The sequence below is a fragment of the Bos mutus genome, chromosome 2 (assembly GCF_027580195.1).
Source record: "Bos mutus isolate GX-2022 chromosome 2, NWIPB_WYAK_1.1, whole genome shotgun sequence".
NCBI classification, from domain to species: Eukaryota; Metazoa; Chordata; class Mammalia; order Artiodactyla; family Bovidae; genus Bos; species Bos mutus.
In genome coordinates this window covers 113,190,103-113,214,240 of record NC_091618.1, presented here as the reverse complement: position 1 = coordinate 113,214,240, position 24,138 = coordinate 113,190,103, and the positions used below count along the sequence as shown (strand labels likewise).

Here is a 24,138-nt window from a genome sequence, read left to right as displayed (position 1 = left end):
TGAGATTCACTATTTTTAAAATGTTGGCAATTATTGCTGGGCTTTTTCAGATATTTCACTTGCTACCAAGACGATTAAATAATGTTTGTGCAACAAAATGATTATGTGACTGAATTTTTTTAAGGATTCTGTCCTTTTGAATATATACACTATATGTTAAATGAAATATACTTGTCTGTTTCAGTGCCACTGGCCAGAATGAAAGCTCTCCTATCTGTGAGGTGAATTTCCAAGATTCCTGTTTAAAATGCCTGCTTCCAGGGTACGTAAAAGTGGAAGACAGTTTGGAAACCAGGGGCAAAGGGCGATGAGAACGAGGTGGCTCAGACTGAATCTAAGAGCTGAATGTGTGTGAGAGAAAATCCTCCTCCAGCCTCGGAGGGGGTGTCTCCCCCAATACCAGCTCCCTCCCCCCGGGCTTGCGGGGCGGGCCTGGTTTGCTCAGTAGCAGCAGCGGCCGCAGCAGCAGCCCGGGGGCTGAGCGGCAGCGGCCTCCAGGCAGCGAAGGGAAGCGGCGGCTCGGAGAGCCTGAGGCCCTGGGGAGATCCGGCTACTGCCAGGATGGAGGAAGCACCGAGTGGAGCCCGAGCCTTCGGGGACGGGATCTCCTCCCCAGCTCAGCTCCCCACGGCTTGCCGGGGCGTGCTCCGAGCGCCTACAAGATGGAAGAGGCCTGCGTTTTGCCCTGGCAGCGGCAGCCGACGAACGAGGCGGGCACAGCGGGGTAACAGGCTAGCTTTGGCCGCTCTCGGGAACCTACGCCGCCACGGCCGCTCATTGTCTCTCCCCTTCCACCCGAGGGGCAAACAGGAAGCGTGCCGCCAGGCAGAGTGACGGACGGGCGTCTGGGCCAATGAGAGCTGGCGACGAAGAGCGTGATGGCAAATGAGCGCGGAGAAGAGGGGCGGAACTTCCGGGCGGGCTGTCACCCTCTTCCCCCCTTTTGGGCTGGAGGCTCCACCTTTTGTGTTTCCCGCACAGTCAATCAAAATAGGAAAAAAAAAATCCCCGGACCGCTCCGGCCGTGTCCGCCGCCGCTTCCCGCATCCTCTCCCGCCGCCGCCGCCTTCGCTCCTCACCATGTGTAAGGCGGCGGGGAGCCCCGCCTGAGGTGCCCTATAACACACTATGACCGGTACGTAAAACCGAGAGAGAGCAACCCTTGCTGCTGCCGTCGCCGCCGCTGCCGCCGACAACAGCCAGCCGCGGGCTGCCGCCGCCGGCTCCCGGCTCCCTGTGTGCGACCGAGTGTCTGTGAGAGGCAGAAAGCCGCAATCCCCTCCGCCTCCCTCCCCTCCCCGCCAGCTACCGTCCACCCTTCAAGCCCCAGCAACGCAGTGTCCCCGCCGGGCCCGGGGCGGGCGGCCCGGTCCGCCGGGAGCGCATCCCCCTGTGTGCGGGCGCGGGCGGCGGTCGGGCGGGCGTGTGAGTGACTGACGGTGCGAGAGGAGCGAGCGCGAGTGAGAGCGAGCAGCGCGAAGGGAAAGGGGAGGAGAGGAGAGGAGAGGGGGCAGGGGCAGCGCGGGGAGGAGGAGGAGGAGGGAAAGAGGAGGAGGAGGAGGGTTACAGGCAGCGGCGGGCGGGGGCAGCAGCAGGAGGGGAGGAGGGAGCCGCCGCCGCCGCCGCCGCCGGGGGGGGGGTGGGGGGGGGGAAGGGGACTCGGTCCGGGCTTTCGGAGTAATTTCGCCTCGGCCCGCGGGCCCCCTCCCTCTCCTCCACCCGCCTTCCTCCCCACCCCCACCCCCCCGCGCTGTGCCTGCAGCTCCCGAAAAGCCCGTGAAACAAGAGGAAATGGCTGCCTTGGACGTGGACAGCGGCGGCGGCGGCGGCGGCGGCCACGGCGAGTATCTGCAGCAGCAGCAGCAGCACGGAAACGGCGCGGTGGCGGCGGCGGCGGCGGCGGCCCAGGTGAGGAGCGGCTTAGCCCCGGCCCGGCTCCCCCCTCGCGCCGCTTTCTCCTCCCCTCGCCTCTCCCCTCCCTCCGCGCCTCTCTCCTCCCCTCCCCCCGCCCCGGGAGCTGCCCGCCCGAGGCGCCAACGCTCCGACCCCGCCCGCGCTCCCCCGCCCGCCGCCTTTTTGTGTGAGAGAGTGAGTGTGTGTGTGTGTGTGTGTGCGCTTGTGAGAGAGTGTGCGCCCTCCCGGGGGTGGGTTCCGGGCGGAAGGTGGAGGCCCGGCGCGCAGTCCGCCGCCCGCCTTCCCGCGGACGGTGGGGCCGGTGTGCGTGCGAGCGGGCGGGCGCGAGCCGGAGTCGAGGAGGAGGAGGAGGAGGAGAGCGCGGGCTGGCGCTCGCCCGGGCGCTGCCTGCGAGGCCAGAGTCGCACTTCCTGTGCGAGCGGCGGCCCGGCCCTAACCGCCACCCCCTCCCCCTGTCTCCCTCTCTGAACCCGCCCATCGGGGGTAGGACACTCAGCCGTCACCGCTCGCTCTGCTGGCCGCTACCTGCAGCAAGATAGGGCCGCCATCGCCGGGCGACGACGAGGAGGAGGCGGCCGCCGCAGCCGGGGCCCCCGCCGCCGCCGCCGCCGGAGCGGTAAGTCTCGCGCGCGCGGCCCGCCCCCGCCGAGGCCCAGCGCCCGCCATCCCGGGCCCGCGGCGGCCCGCCCGCCCTCCAGGCCTCCCCGGCGCCCGCGCCTGCCGCGAGACGGGCGGCCGCGCGGCCGGGCACCTTTCCTGCTCTTTGGCGTGCTTGGTTTGGATCAGAAGCCAGCCCAGGCTTTCTCTAAATTGTCACTGCAGCACCTCCATCCACATTCACTACAAAATGAAGTCTGAGAGGGTGGGGGTAGAGGCCTCCAAAATGGATGTTTGAGCAATTCATATCAGTGCTGAAAACTCCTTCGCCGAACGCTACAAAAATTTCAAGCACAGCCTATCGGCCATAGATAGTATCAACTGCAGAGCCAGTGTCTTTAGCTTTTAGTGTTTTTTGGACTCAGAGCTTTTTCTGCTGGGAGTTACTAGATCTTACTGACTTAAATGTTAAATTTTTTTTTATTAAAGGAATGATGGTGTACTCTTTTGTATACGGGAATGAACACCTTTTGAGTGCTTTTTAAATGGCCATTCCAAATGATCGAATTTTAGTTTTTGCAGGCTACTTAAATTTGCAGTAATTGTTCTTAAATGGAGTTTAAGTGATCGTTGGAATCGGTGAAGTTATTTAGATAATATTTTGGCTTTTTAAGTTGAATAAGAAGAAACAGAAGTACGTATAAGGAATTATATTTACATGAATGCTAATGCAACCACGCTTACAGTTGAATTTGGTTGGCAAAGCTATATTTTCATTTATTGTGGTTGGGTGGTGGGGTTCTTCTTTTTGGGTTTTTAGTTCGTCTGGGGCAGGGGGAGGAGCTGGTCAGAGTTGGAGGAGGGCTTAATACAAATTAGCTAGAAACAGTTTTTTAAGATTATTGTGAAGTTTACATTCGTTTGAATTTTTGTTGCATTAGTTTAACATGTAGATGTGTTCACTTATTAAAATAATTGAAACTGCTTACATTATTGTTTGTGTGTTTTTTTTAATGTGGATTATAGGAATTGGTCTGTGTTGTAATATTTTGAATTGTCACTGTAGACGAAAAAGTTTTAGTCTGCAGGAAATTCTTAGTATTCCAAGACATTAAACGTGAAGCTGTTGTTCAGCTGAATAATTATTGTTAAATATTGTATTTGTAATTTTAGTGCTTGAAATTATACTGTAGAGGGATGTGAATAGATTTACTGACTTAAAAGTATGATTTTAGGTTTTGTTCTTTTGTAACCAGGTTGAAATGTAAAGGCATAAAATTGTGTAAATGAGATGCATTGTTACTTTTAAACAAATTTATGGAGTGGTAAACCTCTTTTATGAACTATGTCCCTTTAGGCCCACAGTGCCAAAAAAAAAAGTTAAAAAACACTACATGAGTAAAATTGCAAGGCAGTTTGCTTCTACTTATCTTTTTAAGTATTTCAAATAGAACAAAAAACTTTTTGTAACTGCACCTTAACCAAGTTTAGGTATCAGCTCAGTGATTGGGGGAGGAGAGAAGTGAAGGAGGAAGTTAGGAGTAGAATGTATGTATATATATATGTATATGTAAGTCTAACCGGAGGAATAGGATACTGTCTCCAGCCTTAGCCTGCTGTGGCCATAGACTTGTAGGGAAGTTGTTTCCCTGCCTCTTCAGCTCCTCCTCTAACTACCAAATCTCTACTGACATCACATTTCCCGCCAGATGAACATGAACCACAATCACTCTAAGCACTTTTTCTTTGTATGTTTGGTATCTGTGCATAAAATTTTTCACTGAGTAAAAATTAGTATGACTGTCTTGAGTGTGTTTGCCTTAACAAACTGGAAAATTATTTTTCCAGTTCAAAAATGAATTTTAGATATGGACATCTCAGTAGATAAGAGAAATTTTAAGTGATTTCATGGAAGTTTTCTGCACGTTAAAAATGTGCTTGGATGTTGTGACTTCCCTCAAATTACTAGGAATTATGAGAGGTTTTATTATGAGAGAGCTTTTGTAGGTGTGCTCTCTAAAAATTTTATTTTGGGTTTATTTTGTATTTATAGAAAAGTTGCAAAGAGAACTGAAAGTTACCTTTTATTCTTCACCCAGCTTCCTCTAATAACTGATATAACTAACCATGGAGAAGGAAATGGCAACCCACTCCAGTGTTCTTGCCTGGAGAATCCCAGGGACGGGGGAGCCTGGTGGGCTGCGGTCTATGGGGTCGCACAGAGTCGGACACGACTGAAGCGACTTAGCAGCAACCATGGTTCATTTGTCAAAACTAGAAAATTAACATTGGTAGTGTTATTAATTATAGACTTTTTTCTGATATCACTCCATTTTCTGTTCTAGGATCCAATTCAGGATACCACATTGCATATAGTATTATTGTGTTTAAGGTCAAGTTGAAATACACAACTTTCTACTTAAAACTTTTAAATGCAACTTTATACTAGTTTGGTATTTTAGGATTAAAGGGGCATTGAAAAGCCAATAACTTAACTACAGACTTGCTTTATATATTTTCAGTTTAGAATTTGTTATGATTTGTGTTCATCCTGGATCCTGGCCAAGAATTTTTGGCACCCTCAGTATAGTGCTGAATAGGTCTAATCACAAAGCAGTCTCACCTGTAATGTCCCACAGCATAGACTCTCAAAATTGATTTGATGGCAGGATTTTTATGTTTTATTAAAGTTGTGTAGTGAGTTTTAGTAGTTAATCAAGAAATAGAAAAGGATGAACTTTATGAGGTATTAACTCATCCAGTTTACATTTGTGTGAACCTGTGAATTACTCATTTGCACTTTAGTATTAATAAGCTGTGTAAGTAAGTGTTATGAAAGACATTGCCTAAATTTTAGTTTAACTTGTAATGTTTCATTTATTACATAAATGTTCGTGAATTACAAAGTGAATAATAACTTATATAAAAAAGGTTATTTTGACTGTTACTTCAGATAAGAGTTACACTATCATTGTAAGGAATTCACTGGGTAATCGATTTTATATTTGTAGTCTATGTTCTTTACTGTTCCCTTTGAAGATTTTAAGAAACTTCAGTACTTGCCCTGGAATGGTTCTTGTTTGTTTCCACCTCAGCTTCACACTTGTTTCCAGTTACTCTTTTCTTGCCTATTTCTGGCTTTTGTAAAGCCATTTGTGGGAACTGAGGGGTTATTAATCCTTTCCAAATGAGATGTAATAAGTTAGTATGAATTTTTTTCTTTTTCCTTTACACAGTTATTACCTGAAAAGATAAATTCTTGGATTTCCCCCTTCTCCACCGTCCCCCCATTTTATGCCTGATTGCAGTGGAGAATGCCCTTGTAATGAATTTGCTGTAGTAATGTCCCAGGGCTGCTCTTGGTTGTGGTCTTTTTTTTTTTAACCATGTGATTATGTGTTTGTATACAGAGGGAAACTTGGACTACCTTCAATTACAATGTTTTAAATAATGCCAGTGTCCATGTTAATTGGTGTTTTGTCAGTAAGAATATTAGAATTACTGAGAGAAACATGAGTTTTCTCTTAGTATGTAAGCTTAATATGGAGGGTTATCTTGACCCCAAAATTCTTGCTTGGGTTATGTGTATTTTATGTCTCTCTGTCTATACTGTTTCTAGTAGCCTAACATCAGACATTCTTACAACTTTTTTTTTTTTGGTCTCAGATGTTCTAGTTTGTTTATTTTGCTGGTATACTACTGATGAAATTTCTGTTAAAGATGAATCATCTTTGTAGGCTTTGTGGTTTTGAAACATTTGGGGCATATTCTTTGTGGAGTTGATTTAAAACTGATACAGAGTTTTTCATTGAAGACACTAATATCTCAAGATTAGTTTTATTGATCCATTTTTTCCTATCATTTTCTTTGCAATTATTTTAAAGTAAAATATTTTTATTTACTTAAAAAATTTACTTATTGATCTTTCTGCTAGGCACAGTTGGATGTTTTTCAAATCTGTCCTGTAATCGTAAGGATACTTTAGGATTATATAGTGCTTTACAGTTTAAAGCTTAACACTGTCTTTAGGCTCTTATGACCCTGCAAGGTAGTATTTTTCCCATAAGGAAATTGAGTCCTGATCTAAATCACCTATAATTCTGAGTGATTATAGAATAGCTAGGGCTAGAACCCAGTTTTGAATTTTTTCTTTCCTAGTGCAATATACTCCTTTCCTCTAAGTATATGATGTCTTAGCTTAAATCATGAAAGTCTAGTATTTTTCTATTTCTGTGTTCATAAATATTTTTTACATATGTTTTAACCTTCAGTTCAGTCGCTCAGTCGTGTCCGACTCTTTGCCACCCCATGAATCGCAGCATGCCAGGCCTCCGTGTCCATCACCAACTCCCGGAGTTCACTCAGACTCACGTTAGATTTACTCAAAAGTTCAAATACATCATTTTAGCCTAGGTTTGGGGACTTACCTTTAATTAATGGCCTGTGTTGTTGGGAAAAGTACTGTAGTTTAGTTTACTTAGCTTCTGGAGAAGGGGGTGATTGCGTAGTATGTTATCTGAATAGTTGTATTTATTTTCAAGGAATTTCTTGAACTAGAAAGCTGTTCACTGATGGTTTAATACCTGTTCTTGTAAAGATTTTGTTAAAAGAAATACTGGGATGCCATAAATTTTAAAGATGAAAAGGGACAACATGCCAGTACAGTTGTCCCTCTTATTTGTGGGTTTTGAATCCTTGGAGGTCTGCCTGTTGTATCTCACTGTATGTAAGGGAATTGAGCATGGGGGATTTTGGTATCCACAGGGTCCTGGAACCAATCCCCTGTGAATATCTAGGGTTAGCAGTATTGTAAAATTAACTTGTATGTAAGGTATCTTCTTTGATGTAAGTTGAAAAATGGTATATATAATGCGGGTCAGAAAAAATTCAAGTTCAATTCCCCAAAGAATAACCTTAAGAAAATAACAGTTGGATTTGAAACACCATACTTTAGATTTTGGTATGAATGTCTTTAGTTTAAAATGCCAAGAGACTGAAATGAAATGTAAATTGTTACTCTAATCCTGGGAAAGATGACTCAAAGCTTTTAATTTCTATACCAGGTAAAATTTGATGAATCATACATGACTTTAATGTCCACTGCTTCTTTTTAACTATGTGACTTTAATGTCCACTGTTTGATTTCAACAATTTAAGTTGGAGAAGTTTAAATGTTTGTGTTTAAAAGATAGATAATTATTCTAGTTCAAGCCTGGACATTTGTACTTGGTCCCACAGTTTCTGTGACTTTTTTGTCTTCAGCCTTTCAGTCGCCTTCACTAGGTCTTAGTTTACCTTTATAAAACACAGATCTGATTGCACCACTCACTCTCCTCAAAACCTTTTATAGCTTTCATTCACTATCTGTAGGATAAAGTCCAAACTCCTAAGTATGGATCTATGGAGCCATTTACTACAGGACCTGATAAAAATGTCTAGTCCTGTTCCCCATTATTTTGTTCTATGAATATGAGTCTTTTCTGAATTCTCTCTTCAACTCCAAACTATACATTTTTTTTTGAAGTTTCTTTTTGTCTGTGAGTTAATTATTTCTATACCTTAATGCCTATATCTCTGCTTCCTAACTGCCTACAGTGAAATCTTAAATTTTATTCACGATAACCTAAAAAATCTCTTCTGTGAAGTCTTGTCTTTTTTCATTTTTCTGTTTCCCCAAAGTGTTTTGATCCTATGCATAGTGTACACCACTGTTCACATAGTAGTATCATGTATGTGTATGTCTGGTTGGACAGATAGTGAATCACTTGAAGATAAAGATTGTATCTCATGGGCTTACTCATGGTTATTTCATCTTGGCAGATATGCTCAAATATTTTGAATTGAGTCATTAAACTGTGGTTCCTCCATTGAAATATACATTTCAGCTGTGTGTACACATGAAAATTAGGTAGTGAGTCTCTATAAAAAATGAAAAGTTCTTCTGGTTCTATAATATTTGTATTGAATTTTGTGGAATGGTTTATTTTGAGAGAATACTATTTGTCTTCACCTGTTTTTAATGGTCACAGACCCCCTCACCCCCACCAGCCCCTTTGAGAATATGAAGACACTCTAGATACTCTTTCTCCACTCCCAGCCCCGGCCTTCCAATTGAACTTTCTCAAAAAGTTGATATGCTGTTTTAGAGGATTCAGAGATCCTTTGAACCCCAGGCATGGATTGTACATTGAGAATTCTGGTTTAGGTATGTTCATGTTCTCATTGTCTAGTGATGTGTGAAGTTACAGGAAATCACTTACAGATCTAGAAGGAAATGGGGTAGGGATGGCATTATTTTGATGGTGATTAATTCATATAGGTCTCATTCCCTGTGTGTTTACCTTTGGTCTTAGTGAGAGATAAGTATGGTATAGAATTTAAGGGCATGGATTCTGCAGTTAGATTGACTTAGTTTTAAATCCTGTTTTGGACATTGGATAGCTGTCTGATTTTGTCTCAATTTTGTCATCTGTGATATGGGGATAATCATACTACCTCATAGGATAGTTGTAAGCAATAGATTATATAATCTTACAAATCCCTATCATGGTACTTGGCGTATAAAAGAACAGCTCAAATGTTAGATGTTACTGTTACTATTCCCTTAAAAAATTTACCCTTTGACATTCATATGTTGGGTTTTATTGCTTTGTACTTTCCTACATTGATATTTTTCTAGTCTTGTCTAATCCACAATAGAAATGATACTTCAAATTCTAGCAGATAACAGAATTGCAGAATATAATGGCTAGTGTTCTGTGGCAAACTTAAAGAGAAATAGTAGGCAAAGTATCAATCCTCCAGCTTTTAGATTCTTAAAAAACCTTTTAGATGGACTGACTTTCCAATGTGGCCACAAGGCAATGACCTTTCCTCATTAAAAATTGTTAAGGTCTCATATATTTTTTTTAGTAGTTCATGCAAAAGTAAAGAATTTGATGGCTACTAAAGGAATCACCCACATCCTGTGTTTACTCTGGAGTACCTTACTACATGCCATGAAAGAGTAGCTTTAATTGTTTGATTTAAAGTTGATAGCAGTAATATACAAATCTTATTTCTGATTCTAGATACTGATGACACTGCTCTAATAATGTTTCTTTTTTGTACACAAATATGATGCACCTGGTTTAGTGATACATTTTTAGTGGGTTTTATACTTTTTGAACTCTCTTCCATGTTTGAGGTATATTTGGTTTGAGCCGTTCATAGTCTTTTCTACCTATTTCTACTTTTATTTTTAACTGTGTAGCATCAGAGAGATCATAGATGAGGGATTGGAAAATCAGTTTGTGGTCATAAAATAAAACATATTCTAATTGAACTTTTTTCCTGCTCAAATAGCCTGGGTTATCTTAGCAATAACTAGCAAAATTGAAAATGATAATTATCGTAGTTTATATAGTACTTCTGTATTTGAGCTCTGTTGTGTTCCTAAGAGAACATTTCAGGTGATAAGTGTCTTTTATCAGTTTTTAAAGTTTTTTGAGAATTGGATTAAATATACCACAAATACATATCACATAACATTTTCTGTTTTCTTCATCCAGACAGGTGATTTGGCTTCTGCACAGTTAGGAGGAGCACCAAACCGATGGGAGGTTTTGTCAGCCACACCTACAACTATAAAAGATGAAGCTGGCAATCTAGTACAGATTCCAAGTGCTGCTACTTCCAGTGGGCAGTATGTCCTTCCCCTTCAGAATTTGCAGAATCAGCAAATATTTTCAGTTGCACCAGGATCAGATTCATCAAATGGTACAGTGTCCAATGTTCAATATCAAGTAATACCACAGATTCAGTCATCAGATGGTCAGCAGGTTCAGATTGGTTTCACAGGCTCTTCAGATAATGGGGGTATAAATCAAGAAAGTGGTCAAATTCAGATCATTCCTGGCTCTAATCAAACCTTGCTTGCCTCTGGAACACCTCCTGCTAATATCCAGAATCTCATACCACAGACTGGTCAAGTCCAGGTTCAGGGAGTTGCAATTGGTGGTTCATCTTTTCCTGGCCAAACCCAAGTAGTTGCTAATGTGCCTCTTGGTCTTCCAGGAAATATTACCTTTGTACCAATCAATAGTGTCGATCTAGATTCTTTGGGACTCTCGGGCAGTTCTCAGACAATGACTGCAGGCATTAATGCTGATGGACATTTGATAAACACAGGACAAGCTATGGATAGTTCAGACAATTCAGAAAGGACTGGTGAGCGGGTTTCTCCTGATATTAATGAGACTAATACTGATACAGATTTATTTGTGCCAACATCCTCTTCATCACAGTTGCCTGTTACTATAGATAGTACAGGTATATTACAACAAAATACCAATAGCTTGACTACTACTAGTGGGCAAGTCCATTCTTCAGATCTTCAGGGAAATTATATCCAGTCGCCTGTTTCTGAAGAGACACAGGCTCAGAATATTCAGGTTTCTACAGCACAGCCTGTTGTACAACATCTACAACTTCAAGAGTCTCAGCAGCCAACCAGTCAAGCCCAAATTGTGCAAGGTATTACACCACAGACAATCCATGGTGTGCAAGCCAGTGGTCAGAATATAACACAACAGGCTTTGCAAAATCTTCAGTTGCAGCTGAATCCTGGAACCTTTTTAATTCAGGCACAGACAGTGACCCCTTCTGGACAGATAACTTGGCAAACATTTCAAGTACAAGGGGTTCAGAACTTGCAGAATTTGCAAATACAGAATACTGCTGCCCAACAGATAACTTTGACGCCTGTTCAGACACTCACGCTTGGTCAAGTTGCAGCAGGTGGAGCCTTGTCTTCAACTCCAGTTAGTCTAAGCACTGGTCAGTTGCCAAATCTACAGACAGTTACAGTAAACTCTATAGATTCTACTGGTATACAGCTACACCCAGGAGAGAATGCTGACAGTCCTGCAGGTGAGTTTTCTAAGTCATGTCATGTCATAGATAAGTTCACCAATGTGTTAATATGTAGGGAAATTTTTTCCTCTAAGTGTTTATCAGAATCTGGCTATCTTTAAAGATGATGATACATTTCCCTGTGTCTGTATAAAAAATCAACATCAGAATGTGTTCTGAATTGTTCTTCATTGAACGATGATAGTTTCTGTAAGTCAAGGATTTATTTCTCTGTTATGCCAGTTACATGTGTTTCTTGTCACTCCGTTTTATGTATTTTCTTAACATCTGATTGGTACTCTCAAGCATCACAGAATTTTTATTTGGCAGGTAAGGTGTCTTGGTTGTCTTTGGTGTGATGTAAATTATATGTTTTATGCATTTTATTTGGTTGGGCAATCAGACTGGCATAGTGAAACTATGGTATTGGGAGTAGGTAGTGTTCATGCTGTCTCACTCACTAGCTAGCTGGGTGGTTGTGGCTAGGTTACTTTTGCTCGTACAAACTCAGTTTTCTCAGCATGTAAAATGTGCTTGTTGGACTATGTAACTATGTCTAGGGTACCTTGTAGACCTAAAATTCTTCGATTCTGTGATAATTTATTCTTACAGGTGTGAAGTAGTTCCTAAACGTAGGTGTGCTAGATATGTTATAATTGATAGTAGGGGTAGAAATTTCAGAAGTGTCCTCTTTGTTTTGTAAGAATGAAATAATACAGTTTGAAAAGATAGTATAATCATTACTTTAGTAATGTTATTTACTTAGTATTTTATTGAATGTTTTGTTGTACACTAAGTTCTTTCTTTCACTCTTATTTTGTTGTTTTGAGCCTTTCAAACTCAAGCTGGGAACTTGGATTTAATTTACTGAATTAATGGTATTAACCTCTTTGTTTAGGGAAATTTGTGATATGTACACAGAAAATTGGGTTTCCCAGGTGACTCAGTGGTAAAGAATCCACCTGCCAATGCAGGAGACCTGGGTTTGATCCGTGGGTTGGGAAGATCCCCTGGAGGAGGAAATGGCACCCCACTCCAGTATTCTTGCCTGGAGAATCCCACCGACAGAGGATCCTGACAGGCATAGGGTCACAAAGAGTTGGACACAACTGAGCAACTGAGCACACACATGCACACAAAAAATTGGCCTTGTCCTGAAGTCTTGCTGTGTTCTTAGGAAGTTTTTAATTGCATTTGAGCCTTCTGAAGCTGTGGTTTAAAGCTGCATTCTCAAAGTGTGGTCTGTGGACCACTGAGGATTCCTGAGACCCTCTCAGACGTCCTTGATGTCAAACTGCTTTTCATAATAATAGTAAAATTACTTGCCTTTTTTGTTGTGTTGACATTTTCACTGGTAGTTGCTAAAACTGTTGTGTCTTAGCACAAATCAAAGCTGTGATGATAAACTGTAATAGCAGTATTCTTTATGACCGTCCACTTGAAGTTAATGAAAAATGCTAGTTTCACTGAACAATAACCTTGATGAACACATCAAAAGAGATATTTTCACTAAATCTTGACCCTTGAATGCTGCATGTCCTTTTTAAAATAATAGCTTTATTGAAACATAATTCACATATTGTAAAAGTCACTGTTTAAAGTATGCAATTTAGTGGTTTCTAATATAGGGACAGACTTGCCCAACCATCACCAGTATATAATTTTAGAGCATTTTCACCACCACCCCCAAACCCCATTCCCATTAGTAGTCCCTCCACATTCCCCCATTCCCTTATCCCCCAGCAACCACTAATCTACTTTTCTGTCTCTTTGGATTTGCCTGTTATATCTTACCAGTCGAATCATACAATACATAGCTTTCTGTTTCTGACTTTCTGCATATTTTTAGGCTTCATCTGTGTTGTAGTCTTTACCAATACTTTGTTCCTTTTTGTGGTTGAATAATATTCCGTTGTAGGGATATACCACATTTTGTTCACTTATCCATTGATTGACAGCATTTCCATATTTTAGCTATCGAGAGAATGCTGCTATGAACATTTGTGTACAGTTGTTTGATGTGGACATATGTTTGTTTCTTTTGGGTATATACTTGGGAGTGGAATTGCTAGATTATATGTTTAACATTTTGAAGAACTGCCAAAATGCTTTTCCAAAGTGACTGTATCATTTTACATTCTCACCAACAAAAGGGTTCCAGTTTTTCTACATCCCCACCAACATATCATTGTCCTCCTCTTTTATTTTAGACAATGGGTGTGAAGTGGTATCTCATTGTATTTCTGGTTTGTAGTTCCTGCTGCATGTTTTTGTAATATTCTTTGTGATAAAATGGGAACTGTACTTTAATAAAGTGCATACCAAAATAAGATGATTATATTTTAAAATACATATATTGTTTTTACTTGAGCAGTCATGTGAGTTGCAAGCTGAACTAGATGCTGTTTTCAGGAAACACAATACTTGAAAGACTGACAAACTGATTATTGAATGACTCATGTATTTAAGTGACAGATATTTTCTAAAAAATAAGTGAGCCTGTCCTTCAAAGGAAAAAAAAACCTATTTGCTTCCAATGATAAAATTTGGACTTTCCAGTGAAAATAAGAATTTAGGAGAACTTGAATCTACTACTATGAACTTGATAATGTATTAATAATTGGATTCTTTTCTGATGAGATGGACAGTGTTATATTAATAAATAGGATTTTTTTGAATACTGTATTATAATGAAATATGCCAGCATTCGCAAGATCTTTATGATAGTTCAGTGAACCAGTGGTTTTCAAATGACCAACTTATGTTACAAATCGTGCATGGGTAAAAGATAGACTAACAATAAGCATATGGAAAGTTTATCAATATGTTTTCAGATTCTACACTGCAACTGACGTTTAAGGAACTATCATTAGTCAGATTTGGTATAGTATCAAAGAAGAATACGCACATTTGGCTGAAAGACTGTCAGATTACTTCTTCCTTTTCCAGTCATGTATCTTAATATTCTTCATATGCTTCAGCCCAAACCACATACTGCTGCAGACTGCAGAAGAAAATATGAAACTCCAGTTGTCTTTTAGCCTAGATATTAAGGAGATTTGCAAAAATATAAAACATGGCCTTTCATCTTCTATATATATTTTGAGAAAATAGTTTTTCACAAAATAGTAATTTGTGTTAATATGTAATGGATTTATTGTTTTCAAATGAATTGAAACATTAAATTTTTCTCTTTTAATTTCTACTACAGTAAGTATCAAAAAATGTATCATACATGAATAAAAGCTTTTTAGGGACCTCAGTAATATTTAAGAGTTTAGAAGGAGTCCTGAGACCAAAAAGTTTGAAAATACTGGAGAATGACAGACTTCTGAAGACATAGTTTTTAAAACCAGTTTTTAAAGCTTCCACAAAGTTAAAATTATGGAGATCTGTACATATTAGAAAAACATCTCTAGAGAATTTATTTGTGATTTTGTGAATTTATATTGGTCATGAAATTAGATTGATATAAAGCAATAAGTGCTCAGTAATTTATTTCCAAAATAGTATCAAAATAGCAACACTGTTTGAATTAAATGCAAAATTGAATTTTTAAGATGATGATTTAGTTTATTGAATGTTGGGCAAGGAAGAGTAAAATAAGCACTCCAGAAGGCCATTAAATTAGAATTTTCTCCCAATTTTAAAGGAATGAGAAAACAAAAGTTAAAGAGAATGATAATGAAAGTGCTGCATAGTACATTGTAGCATATTTAAAAATAAAAACCAAAAAATTGGAATTTGGGGATAATCTAGTAATAAAACTGTTCCTTGGTATACTGTCTTTTTAATTGACAGAAAACTTGTAAGACGTGTTTTCTTATGTGAATAATCGGTTAAAAAAAAAACTGTGTTAGAACATAGTATGGCCAGGTGAACTGCTTAAATCTTTGATACCGTTGGTTTGCATTTTATTTTTGTTTAGTATGGAAACCATGAAACACATTTCCCAAATGAAGGAAACCACACAGTTTGTTTTTTTTTAAAAAACCAGGGTTCTGGAATTTAATCATCATCTTTTTTTTTAAAGATCCCCTTTAACAGAAATGACCTCTATTCTGATTTGTTTTAAGATGTGAATCTGATTCAGGGCCCCTCCTCATGAGGGGTATGTTTAGTGCTCTTTACCCCTTAGAAACCAAACCCATTTTCCTTGCAACATAGAACTCACTGGGCCCCAAGCTGCAACCCCAGTCATTCCTTTATTTCTATTCCTTGCCCACTGAGAAGTGCATGATGTTTTTGAAATTTAATTTTTATTCCATATTTGCTATGTATATGAAACTGAATGAGAAGAGACTATGAATTTACTTTTGGAAATTACCTTTCCAACATCTTTTCTAGTCAGAAAATGTCTCCCAAATTAAGCCAAGGCTTAATCCAGTTTCTCAGATTTGAGTCCTGTCAGATTTTGACTTACCTTTAAGACTGAGTATTATGTACATTTTAAAATATTGTCATAATTACACTGCTTGTACAGTTTCTTTATCTTTAATTTTTGTTATTTTTTTTTTTGGTAGAGTGAACATGTCCATTCAGTATTTATGTCAGGAATTATGTCCTATTTAATTATTTTTTGTTGTTTAGTTGCTCAGTCATGTCTGACTCTTTGTGACCCCATGGACTGCAGCACACCAGACTTCCCTGTCCTTTACCATCTCCTAGAGTTTGCTCAAACTCATGTCCATTGGGTTGGTGATGCCATCCAACCATTTTGTCCTCCCTGCCCCCTTCTCTGACTCTCCATCTTTCCCAGCATCAGGGTCTTTTCTAATGAGTCGACTCTTCACGTCAGGTGGCCAAAGTATTGGTGCTTCGGCATCAGTCCGTCCGATGAATCCTCAGAGTTGATTTCCTTTAGGATTAACTGGTGTGGTCTCCTTGCTGTCCATGGAACTCTCAAGAGTCTTCTCCAGCACCACAGTTCAAAGGCATTGATTTTTGGGTGCTCAGCCTTCTTTATGGTCCACGTCTCACATCTGTACATGACTACTGAGAAAACCATGGATTGACTATCTGGACATTTTTTGGCAAAGTGGTATTTCTGCTTGCTAATACGTTGTCTAGGTTTGTCATAGCTTTTATTCCAAGGATCAAGTGTCTCTGAATTTCATGGCTGCAGTCACCATCTACAGTGATTTAGGAGCCCAAGAAAATAAAATCTGTCACTGTTTCTACTTTTTCCCCATCTGTTTGCCATTAAGTGATGGGACTGGATGCCATGATCTTAGTTTTTTGAATGTTGAGTTTCAAGCCAGTTTTTTCACTCTCCTCTTTCACCCTCATCAAGAGGCTCTTTTGTTCCTCTTCACTTTCTGCCTTTAGAGTGGTATCTGCATATCTGAAGTTGTTGGTATTTTCCCCAGCAATCTTGATTCTAGCTTTTGATTCATCCAGCTGGACTTTTCACATGATGTATTCTCCATATAAGTTAAATAAGCAGGGTGTCAGTATACAGCCTTGATGTATTCTCCATATAAGTTAAATAAGCAGGGTGTCAGTATACAGCCTTGATGTACTGCTTTGCCAATTTTGAACCAGTCCATTGTTCCATGTCTGGTTCTAACTTGCTTCTTGGCTTGCATACAGATTTCTCAGGAGACAGGTAAGGTGGTCTGGTACTCCTCTAAGAATTTTCCACAATTTGTTGTGATCCACACCATCAGAGGCTTTGGCATAGTCAGTGAAGCAGATGTAGATGTTTTTCTGGAATTCTCTTGCTTTCTCTATGGTCCAGTGAATGTTGTCAATTTGATCTCTGGTTCCTCCACCTTTTTTAAACCCACTTGTACATCTGGAAGTTTCGATTCACATACTCCTGAAGCCTAACTTGAAGGATTTTGAGCATAACCTTACTAGCATATGAAATGAATGCAATTGTATGATAGTTTGAACATTCTTTGATGTTGACCTTCTTTGGACTTGGAATGAAAACTGACCTTTTCCAGTCCTGTGGCTGCTACTGAGTTTTCCAAATTTGCTAGCATATTGAGTGCAGCACTTTCACAGCATCATCTTTTAGGATTTGAAATAGCTCAGCTGGAATCCCATCACCTGCACCAGCTTTGTTTGTGGTGATGCTTCCTAAGGCACTTGACACTCCAGGATGTCTGACTCTAGGTGAGTGACCACACCATCGTGGTTATATGGATCATTAAGACCTTTCTTGTACAATTCTTCTGTGTATTCTTGCCACCTCTTTTTAATCTCTTCTTTTAGGTCCTTGCCGTTTCTGTCCTTTATTGTGCCCATCCTTGTGTGAAATTTCCCCTTCATACCCCAATTTTCTTGAGATTTCTAGTCTTTCCCATTCTATTATTTTCCTCTGTTTCTTTGCATTGATCACTGAGGAAGGCTTTCTTCTTGCTATTCTCTGGAATTCTGTATTCAATTGGATATATCTTTCCCTTTCTCCTTTGCGTTTCACTTCTTTTCTTAACTACTTGTGAGGCCACCTCAGAAGATCATTTTGCTTTCTTTCATTTGTTTTTCTTGGGGATGGTTTTGATTATCATCTCCTGTACAGCTACCATCCTCCATCCATAGTTCTTCAGGCATTCTGTCTACCAGATCTAATTCCTTGAATCTATTCATCACCTCTACTGTATAATCATAAGGGATTTGGTTTAGGTCATACCTGAATGGCCTAGTGGTTTTCCCAACTTTCTTCAGTTTAAGCCTGAATTTTGCAATAAAGAGCTCATGATATGAACCACAGCTCTAGGTCTTGTTTTTACTGACTATATAAAGCTTCTTCATCTTCGGCTGCAGAAAATGGAATCAGTCTGATTTCGGTATTGACCATCTGTGTCAGTGGGGTGTCCATGTGTAGAGTTGTGTCTTGTGTTGTTGCAGGAGGGATATTTGCCATGAGCAGTGTGACCTCTTGACAAAACTCTGTTAGCCTTTGCCCTGCTTCATTTTGTACTCCAAGGACAGACTTGCCTGTTTTTCCAGGTATGTCTTGACTTGTACTTTTGCATTACAGTCACCTATGATGAAAAGGACATCTTTTTTTTTTGGTGTTAGTTTTAGAAGGTCTTGTAGGTCATCACAGAAACGTTCAGTTTCAGCTTTCTTTGGCATTAATGGTTGGGGCATAGACTTGGATTACTGTGATGTTGACTTGGAGAGGAACTGAGGTCATTCTATTGTTTTTGAGATTGCACCCAACCATGGATTTTGGACTCTTCACTGTGAGGGCTACTTCGTTTCTTCTGTGGAATTCTTGCCTGCAGTAGTTGATACAATGGTCATCTGAATTAAATTCACCTATTCCCATCCATTTCAGTTCACTGATTCCTAAAATATTGATGTTTATTCTTGCCATCTCCTGCTTGACCATATCCAGTTTACTTTGATTCATGGATGTAATATTGCAGGTTCCTATGCAATATTGTTCTTTACAACTTTAGACTTTACTTTCACCACTAGACACACATCCACAACTAAGTGTCATTTCCATTTTGGCCCAGCATCTTCATTCTTTCTGGAGCCATTTCTCCACTCTTGCCCAGTAGCATATTGGATACCTGCCAACCTGGGGGGCTCATCTTCTGGTGTCATACATCATTTTGCCGCCTTTTCATACTATTTAGTACAGTTAAAAAGACCCCACATGAGAAAAAGCTGAGAGTCAAATTCATTACTTAAAACCAGTGGCTGGAGTAGGCTTTTTTTTTTGTAGCGGTGAGCTAAAAACAAAGTTGCAGGCTGTTACTCTAAAAGTCAAAGCAGCTCAGTTGGGTCGGACCCTGTGGACTATAGCCTGCCAGGCTTCTCTGTCCATGGGGTTTTCCAGGCAAGAATACTGGAGTTGGTTGCCATGCCCTCCTCCAGGAATCTTCCCAACTCAGGGACTGAACCTGCATTCCTCATGGCTCCTGGATTGCAGGTGGATTCTTTACCCGCTGAGCCATCAAGGAAGGTCTGTTAGTCTAAGGTTCAGCTTAAATGAGGCTGTACAAATTAGAGATGAGAAGAGCACATGAGAAATAGGAGGACCCTAGCATAGTCTTGTGATCAGTTTGTGAACCAATCTGAACCATTCAGCTATAAACTGGGTGTCTAGGTTTATGATATCCTGTACTATCTCTGAGGCCAATAAAAGACCTAAATCTACACTAGAGCTAGAAGGACTTGATGGAGACACTTGGAAGAATGGAGTTGTAATGCATAGAGAAAAATTTTACTCAATGTAAATCTGAAACCAAAATTCCAAAATAAGTGATGAAGGCAGAATCTATGACAGCCTGTAAAATCAACAATTAAGAGATGAATTCATGTCCAACTGAAGAAAGGTAATTTAAAAATCTGAAAAGCTAAGATGTCAGTGAGAAAAAGGAAGCTGTAGCATCTTAGGAAAAAAGTTATGAAACGGAGAAGGTAGATATGGAAAAGAAAAAGCCAGTAATCCTAGAAAGGAGAAACATTTCATTGATTCTAAGACACATGATGTGTAACATTTTAACATTTCTGAGATCTTGAGTTTATTTTGCAGACCATGACACGTCAGTGTTTTAATTTATAGTACTTTTTATTTTTTACTGGTAGTAGAATGTGTTCTTTGTTGTTCAGTTGCTCAGTCATGTCTGACTCTGCAACCCCGTGGACTGCAGCACACTAGGCTTCCCTGTCCTTCACTATCTCCCAGAGCTTGCTCAAATTCATGTCCATTGAGTAGGTAATGCCATCCAACCATCTTGTCCTTTGTCATCCCGTTCTCCTGCCTTCAATCTTTCCCACATCAGGGTCTTTTCTAATGAATCGGCTCTTCACATTAGGTGGCCAAAGTATTGGAGCTTCAGCATCAGTCCTTCCAATGAGTATTGAGGCTTGATTTCCTTTAGGATTGACTGGTTTGATTTCCTTGCAGTCCAAGAGACTCTCAAAGAGTCTTTTCCAACACCACAGTTCAAAGCATCAATTCTTCAGCACTCAGCCTTCTTTTTATGGTTCAGCTCATACATGATTATTGGAAAAACGATAGCTTTGACTAGATGGACCTTTGTTTGCAAAGTAATGTCTCTGCTATTTAATATGCTGTCTAAGTTGGTCATAACTTTTTTCAGAGGAGCAAGCGTCTTTTAATTTCATGGCTGTAGTCACCATCTGCAGTGATTTTGGAGCCCCAAAAATAAAGTCTGTCACTGTTTCCCTCATCTATTTGCCATGAAATGATGGGACCGCATGCCATGATCTTAGTTTTCTGAATGTTGAGTTTTAAGCCAGCTTTTTCACTCTCCTCTTTCACTTCCATCAAGAGGCTCCTTAGTTCTTCGTTTCCTGCTGTAAGGGTGGTGTTATCTGTGTATCTGAGGTTATTGATAGTTCTCCCAGCAGTCTTGATTCCAGCTTGTTCTCCATCCAGAACAGCATTTCTCATGATGTACTCTGCACATAAGTTAAATAAGCAGGGTGATAATATACAGCCTTGATGTACTCCTTTCCCAATTTGGAACCAGTCCGTTCCATGTCCATTTCTAACTGTTGCTTCTTGGCCTACATACAGGTTTCTTAGGAGGCAGGTCAGGTGGTCTGGTATTATCATCTCTTGAATTTTCTGCAGATTGTTGTGATCCACAGTTAAGGTTTTAACATAGTCAACGCTTATTAGTGTTGTCTTAATGAAATAGAAAAATTTGGGGAGACAAACAGGAGAAACATGAGGCTGGACATAGGAAAAAATGAGTGAATAGTAGTGTACTAAGACATTTACCCAGAATATAGCTTAGAGATAATGAACAGGTAGTTAAGAGAATTGAAGGATTGAAAGTCATCACTTAAGAATTTCAGAAAAATGGAATAAAGTGAATGACAAGAGAAGCCATATTTGATAAGACAATGAGAATCTTCTTGTGTTGGAGATAGTTTACAGATGAAAAGTTTTCAAATATTAAGGAAGGTAAAAATAAGTCCACCCATGTCTTGAAATTATGGGGAGAGATAATCTTAAATTTTAACAGAAGTCAGATTGCTATCAAAGAAGTTACAGACGTACAATCTTCTCATTAGCCACACACATACCAGGAGATCGTGTAGTAATATGGTATGAGAAAAAAGAACTGGCAGCCAAGTATTCTACATGCAGTTAAAATCCTGCTTAAGAGTTAGAATATAATGATGTTTAAAATAATCAAGGACTGAGAGTTTATTATTCAAAGACCCTCATAAAACTAACTGTTGAAGGATTAAGTAGAAAAATGGATCCAGAGAAAATGAGGACATAATAGTGATTAAAGTGGGTAAAAAATTAATAATGACTAAAATACTAGTAACTTTAAAAGTTACAGAAAACTTCAAAGATGCATAAAAGCAGAGAAATGTATTTTGAACCTTAATGTAACTACCTCCCAGCTTCAACACTTATCAACATTCTGCCATTCTTTCCTCTGTTCCCACTGTGTAAACTTTTACTCTTGCTCGAGTATTTTAAAGTAAACTCCAGTGTATAACTTTACCCAAAAGTACTAATAAAATGATTCACAATGTGTGGTCTCGGAGTCCCCACGACCCTTTCCACAGGTATCTGTGAGGTCAAAGTTATTTTATTAATAATAGCAGTATGCTGTTTGCTTATTTCACTTTCATCTCATAAGTGATGTACAGTGGAGTATTTCAAAGGCTGTATGATATGTGATAACACAGCAGATTCAGCACAGAAGCAGATATAAAGATCTAGCTGTTTGTTTTTCTTAATTGCAGTGTAGTTGATTTACTATATTAGTTTCAGGTGTACAGCAAAGCAATTCAGTTTCATGTATATAACAGTGCATACACACACATGCTGCCCACCAGGCTCCTCTGTCCATGGGATTTTCCAGGCAAGAGTACTGGAGTGGGGTGCCATTGCCTTCTCCGACACACATGTGAATATATCTTTTTTCAGATTCTTTTCCCTTATAGGTTATTACAGGATATTAAATACAGTTTCCTGTGCTATGCTATGCAGTAGGTCCTTGTTTATTTTGTATATAGTAGTGTGTATCTATTAATCCCAAATTCCTAATTTATCCCTTCCCTCTCATTTCCCATTAAGTAGTAAGCATAAATTTGTTTTCTATGTGAGTCTATTTCTGTTTTGTAAATACATTAATTTGTATCAGTGATATATATTTGTCTTTCTGTGACTTACTATACTTAGTATTATCTAGCTATTTTCTAAAAGCCAGATATTAAAGATATTTGCAAGAAAGGCAAACTAGCCTAATTTTTAAAATTATTGGTTGATTTATTTTTGGCTGTTCTGGGTCTTCATTGCTGCCCGAGTGGTGAGCGAGGGCTACTCTTCATTGCGGTGCATGGGCTTCTCATTGCGGTGGCTTGTCTTGTGGCGAAGCATGTGCTGTAGCACTTCAGGCTAGAGTGAACCACAGGCTTCAGTGGTTGTGGCTCCCAGCCTCTACAGCAGAGGCTCAGAAGTTGTAGCACGCAAATTTAGTTGCTCTGGGGCATTTAGGATCTTCCTGGACAAGGGATCGAACCTGTGTCTCTTGCATTGGCAGTCGGATTCTTTACCACTGAGCCACCAGGGAAACCCTATTCTGATTTTTTTTTTAAAATATATTTCCCATAAGAAGATGTTACTTATGCTAACACCAATGAGTTTGTTAACTTTAAAATTAATTAATAAAAAAATAAAACTAATAAACCTTTTAAATGTTTCTAGATCTGATTTCTAATATGGTAAATATTGATATATAAACAAAGACCCTTTGAAATCTTCAAATTTTTAATAAATGAATCTTTCCCAATTTTATAAAGATATAATTTACATACAGTAAAATTCACTGTAAAATTTTAGTGCACAGTTACGCAGTGTCAGTAACTGTACTGCTGCTTCTGCTTCTGCTGCTGCTAAGTCACTTCAGTCGTGTCCCACTCTGTGCGACCGCATAGATGGCAGTCCACCAGGCTCCCCTGTCCCTGGGATTCTCCAGGCAAGAACACTGGAGTGGGTTGCCATTTCCTTCTCCAATGCAGGAAAGTGAAAGTGAAGTCGCTCAGTCGTGTCTGACTCTTAGCGACCCCATGGACTGCAGCCTACCAGGCTCCTCCGTCCATGGGATTTTCCAGGCAAGAGTACTGGAGTGGGGTGCCATTGCCTTCTCTGCAGTAACTGTACACGGTTGTATAAATACCACCATAATCAAGGTATAGTATCGTTTTGTCTCTCCTCCCCGTTCCAATATGCCACTTAATAGTCAGTCATTCTCTTTCACCCTCTGGTAAATAGGTGTAACTTACATAAACAAAAACTCCTTAAAGTTTTCAGTAATTTTTAAGACTTAAAGTTTGGAAACTGCTGTGCTAATGAATAAGAATTTTAAGAAACATAACCATAGTACCATTAAATACAGTACCCTAATTGATAGTAACCCTTTAAATATTTAAGTAAATAAAAAATAATATTTGGGCAATATCTTTGCAATGTTTAGTTTTCCCCAAATGATTAAAAATATCTTTCTAGAATTGATCAAATTAGGATTCAAATAAGGACTGTGTCTTTAATTGTTTTATGTGCCTCCCAGTCTCAGCTTTTTCTCTTTGTCATTTGGATTCATTATTTCATTAAGAGTTGCAAAACAGTGATTTTTCTAATTTTCTCAGTACATTTGTGTTAAGCTATGATTCTTTTTTCTGAACACAGTCTTCTCTTGTTAGCTGTTTGGTTACCCCCAAAGCACAGTTTGTACAAGAAAGGCAGGATAAGCTGTTAAATCCATTCCTTTT

The 24,138-nt window shown here is 40.0% G+C and overlaps 1 protein-coding gene across 2 annotated transcripts in view; it reads left to right on the top strand.

Annotated features, from left to right (window-relative positions):
• The first annotated feature begins 453 nt into the window (after positions 1-453).
• Positions 454-24,138, top strand: part of SP3 (Sp3 transcription factor) — a 58,234-nt gene continuing 34,549 nt past the window's right edge. The window contains exons 1-4 of one of the 2 annotated variants that reach the window (XM_070358549.1): positions 924-1,135; positions 1,763-1,908; positions 2,402-2,530; positions 10,062-11,421. In XM_070358549.1, coding sequence (XP_070214650.1) covers positions 1,129-1,135; positions 1,763-1,908; positions 2,402-2,530; positions 10,062-11,421 — 1,642 coding nt within the window. In that variant the 5' untranslated portion in view covers positions 924-1,128. Of the gene's footprint in view, positions 1,136-1,762; positions 1,909-2,401; positions 2,531-10,061; positions 11,422-24,138 lie in introns of both variants that reach the window. The other variant, XR_011461683.1, reaches the window with a different exon arrangement.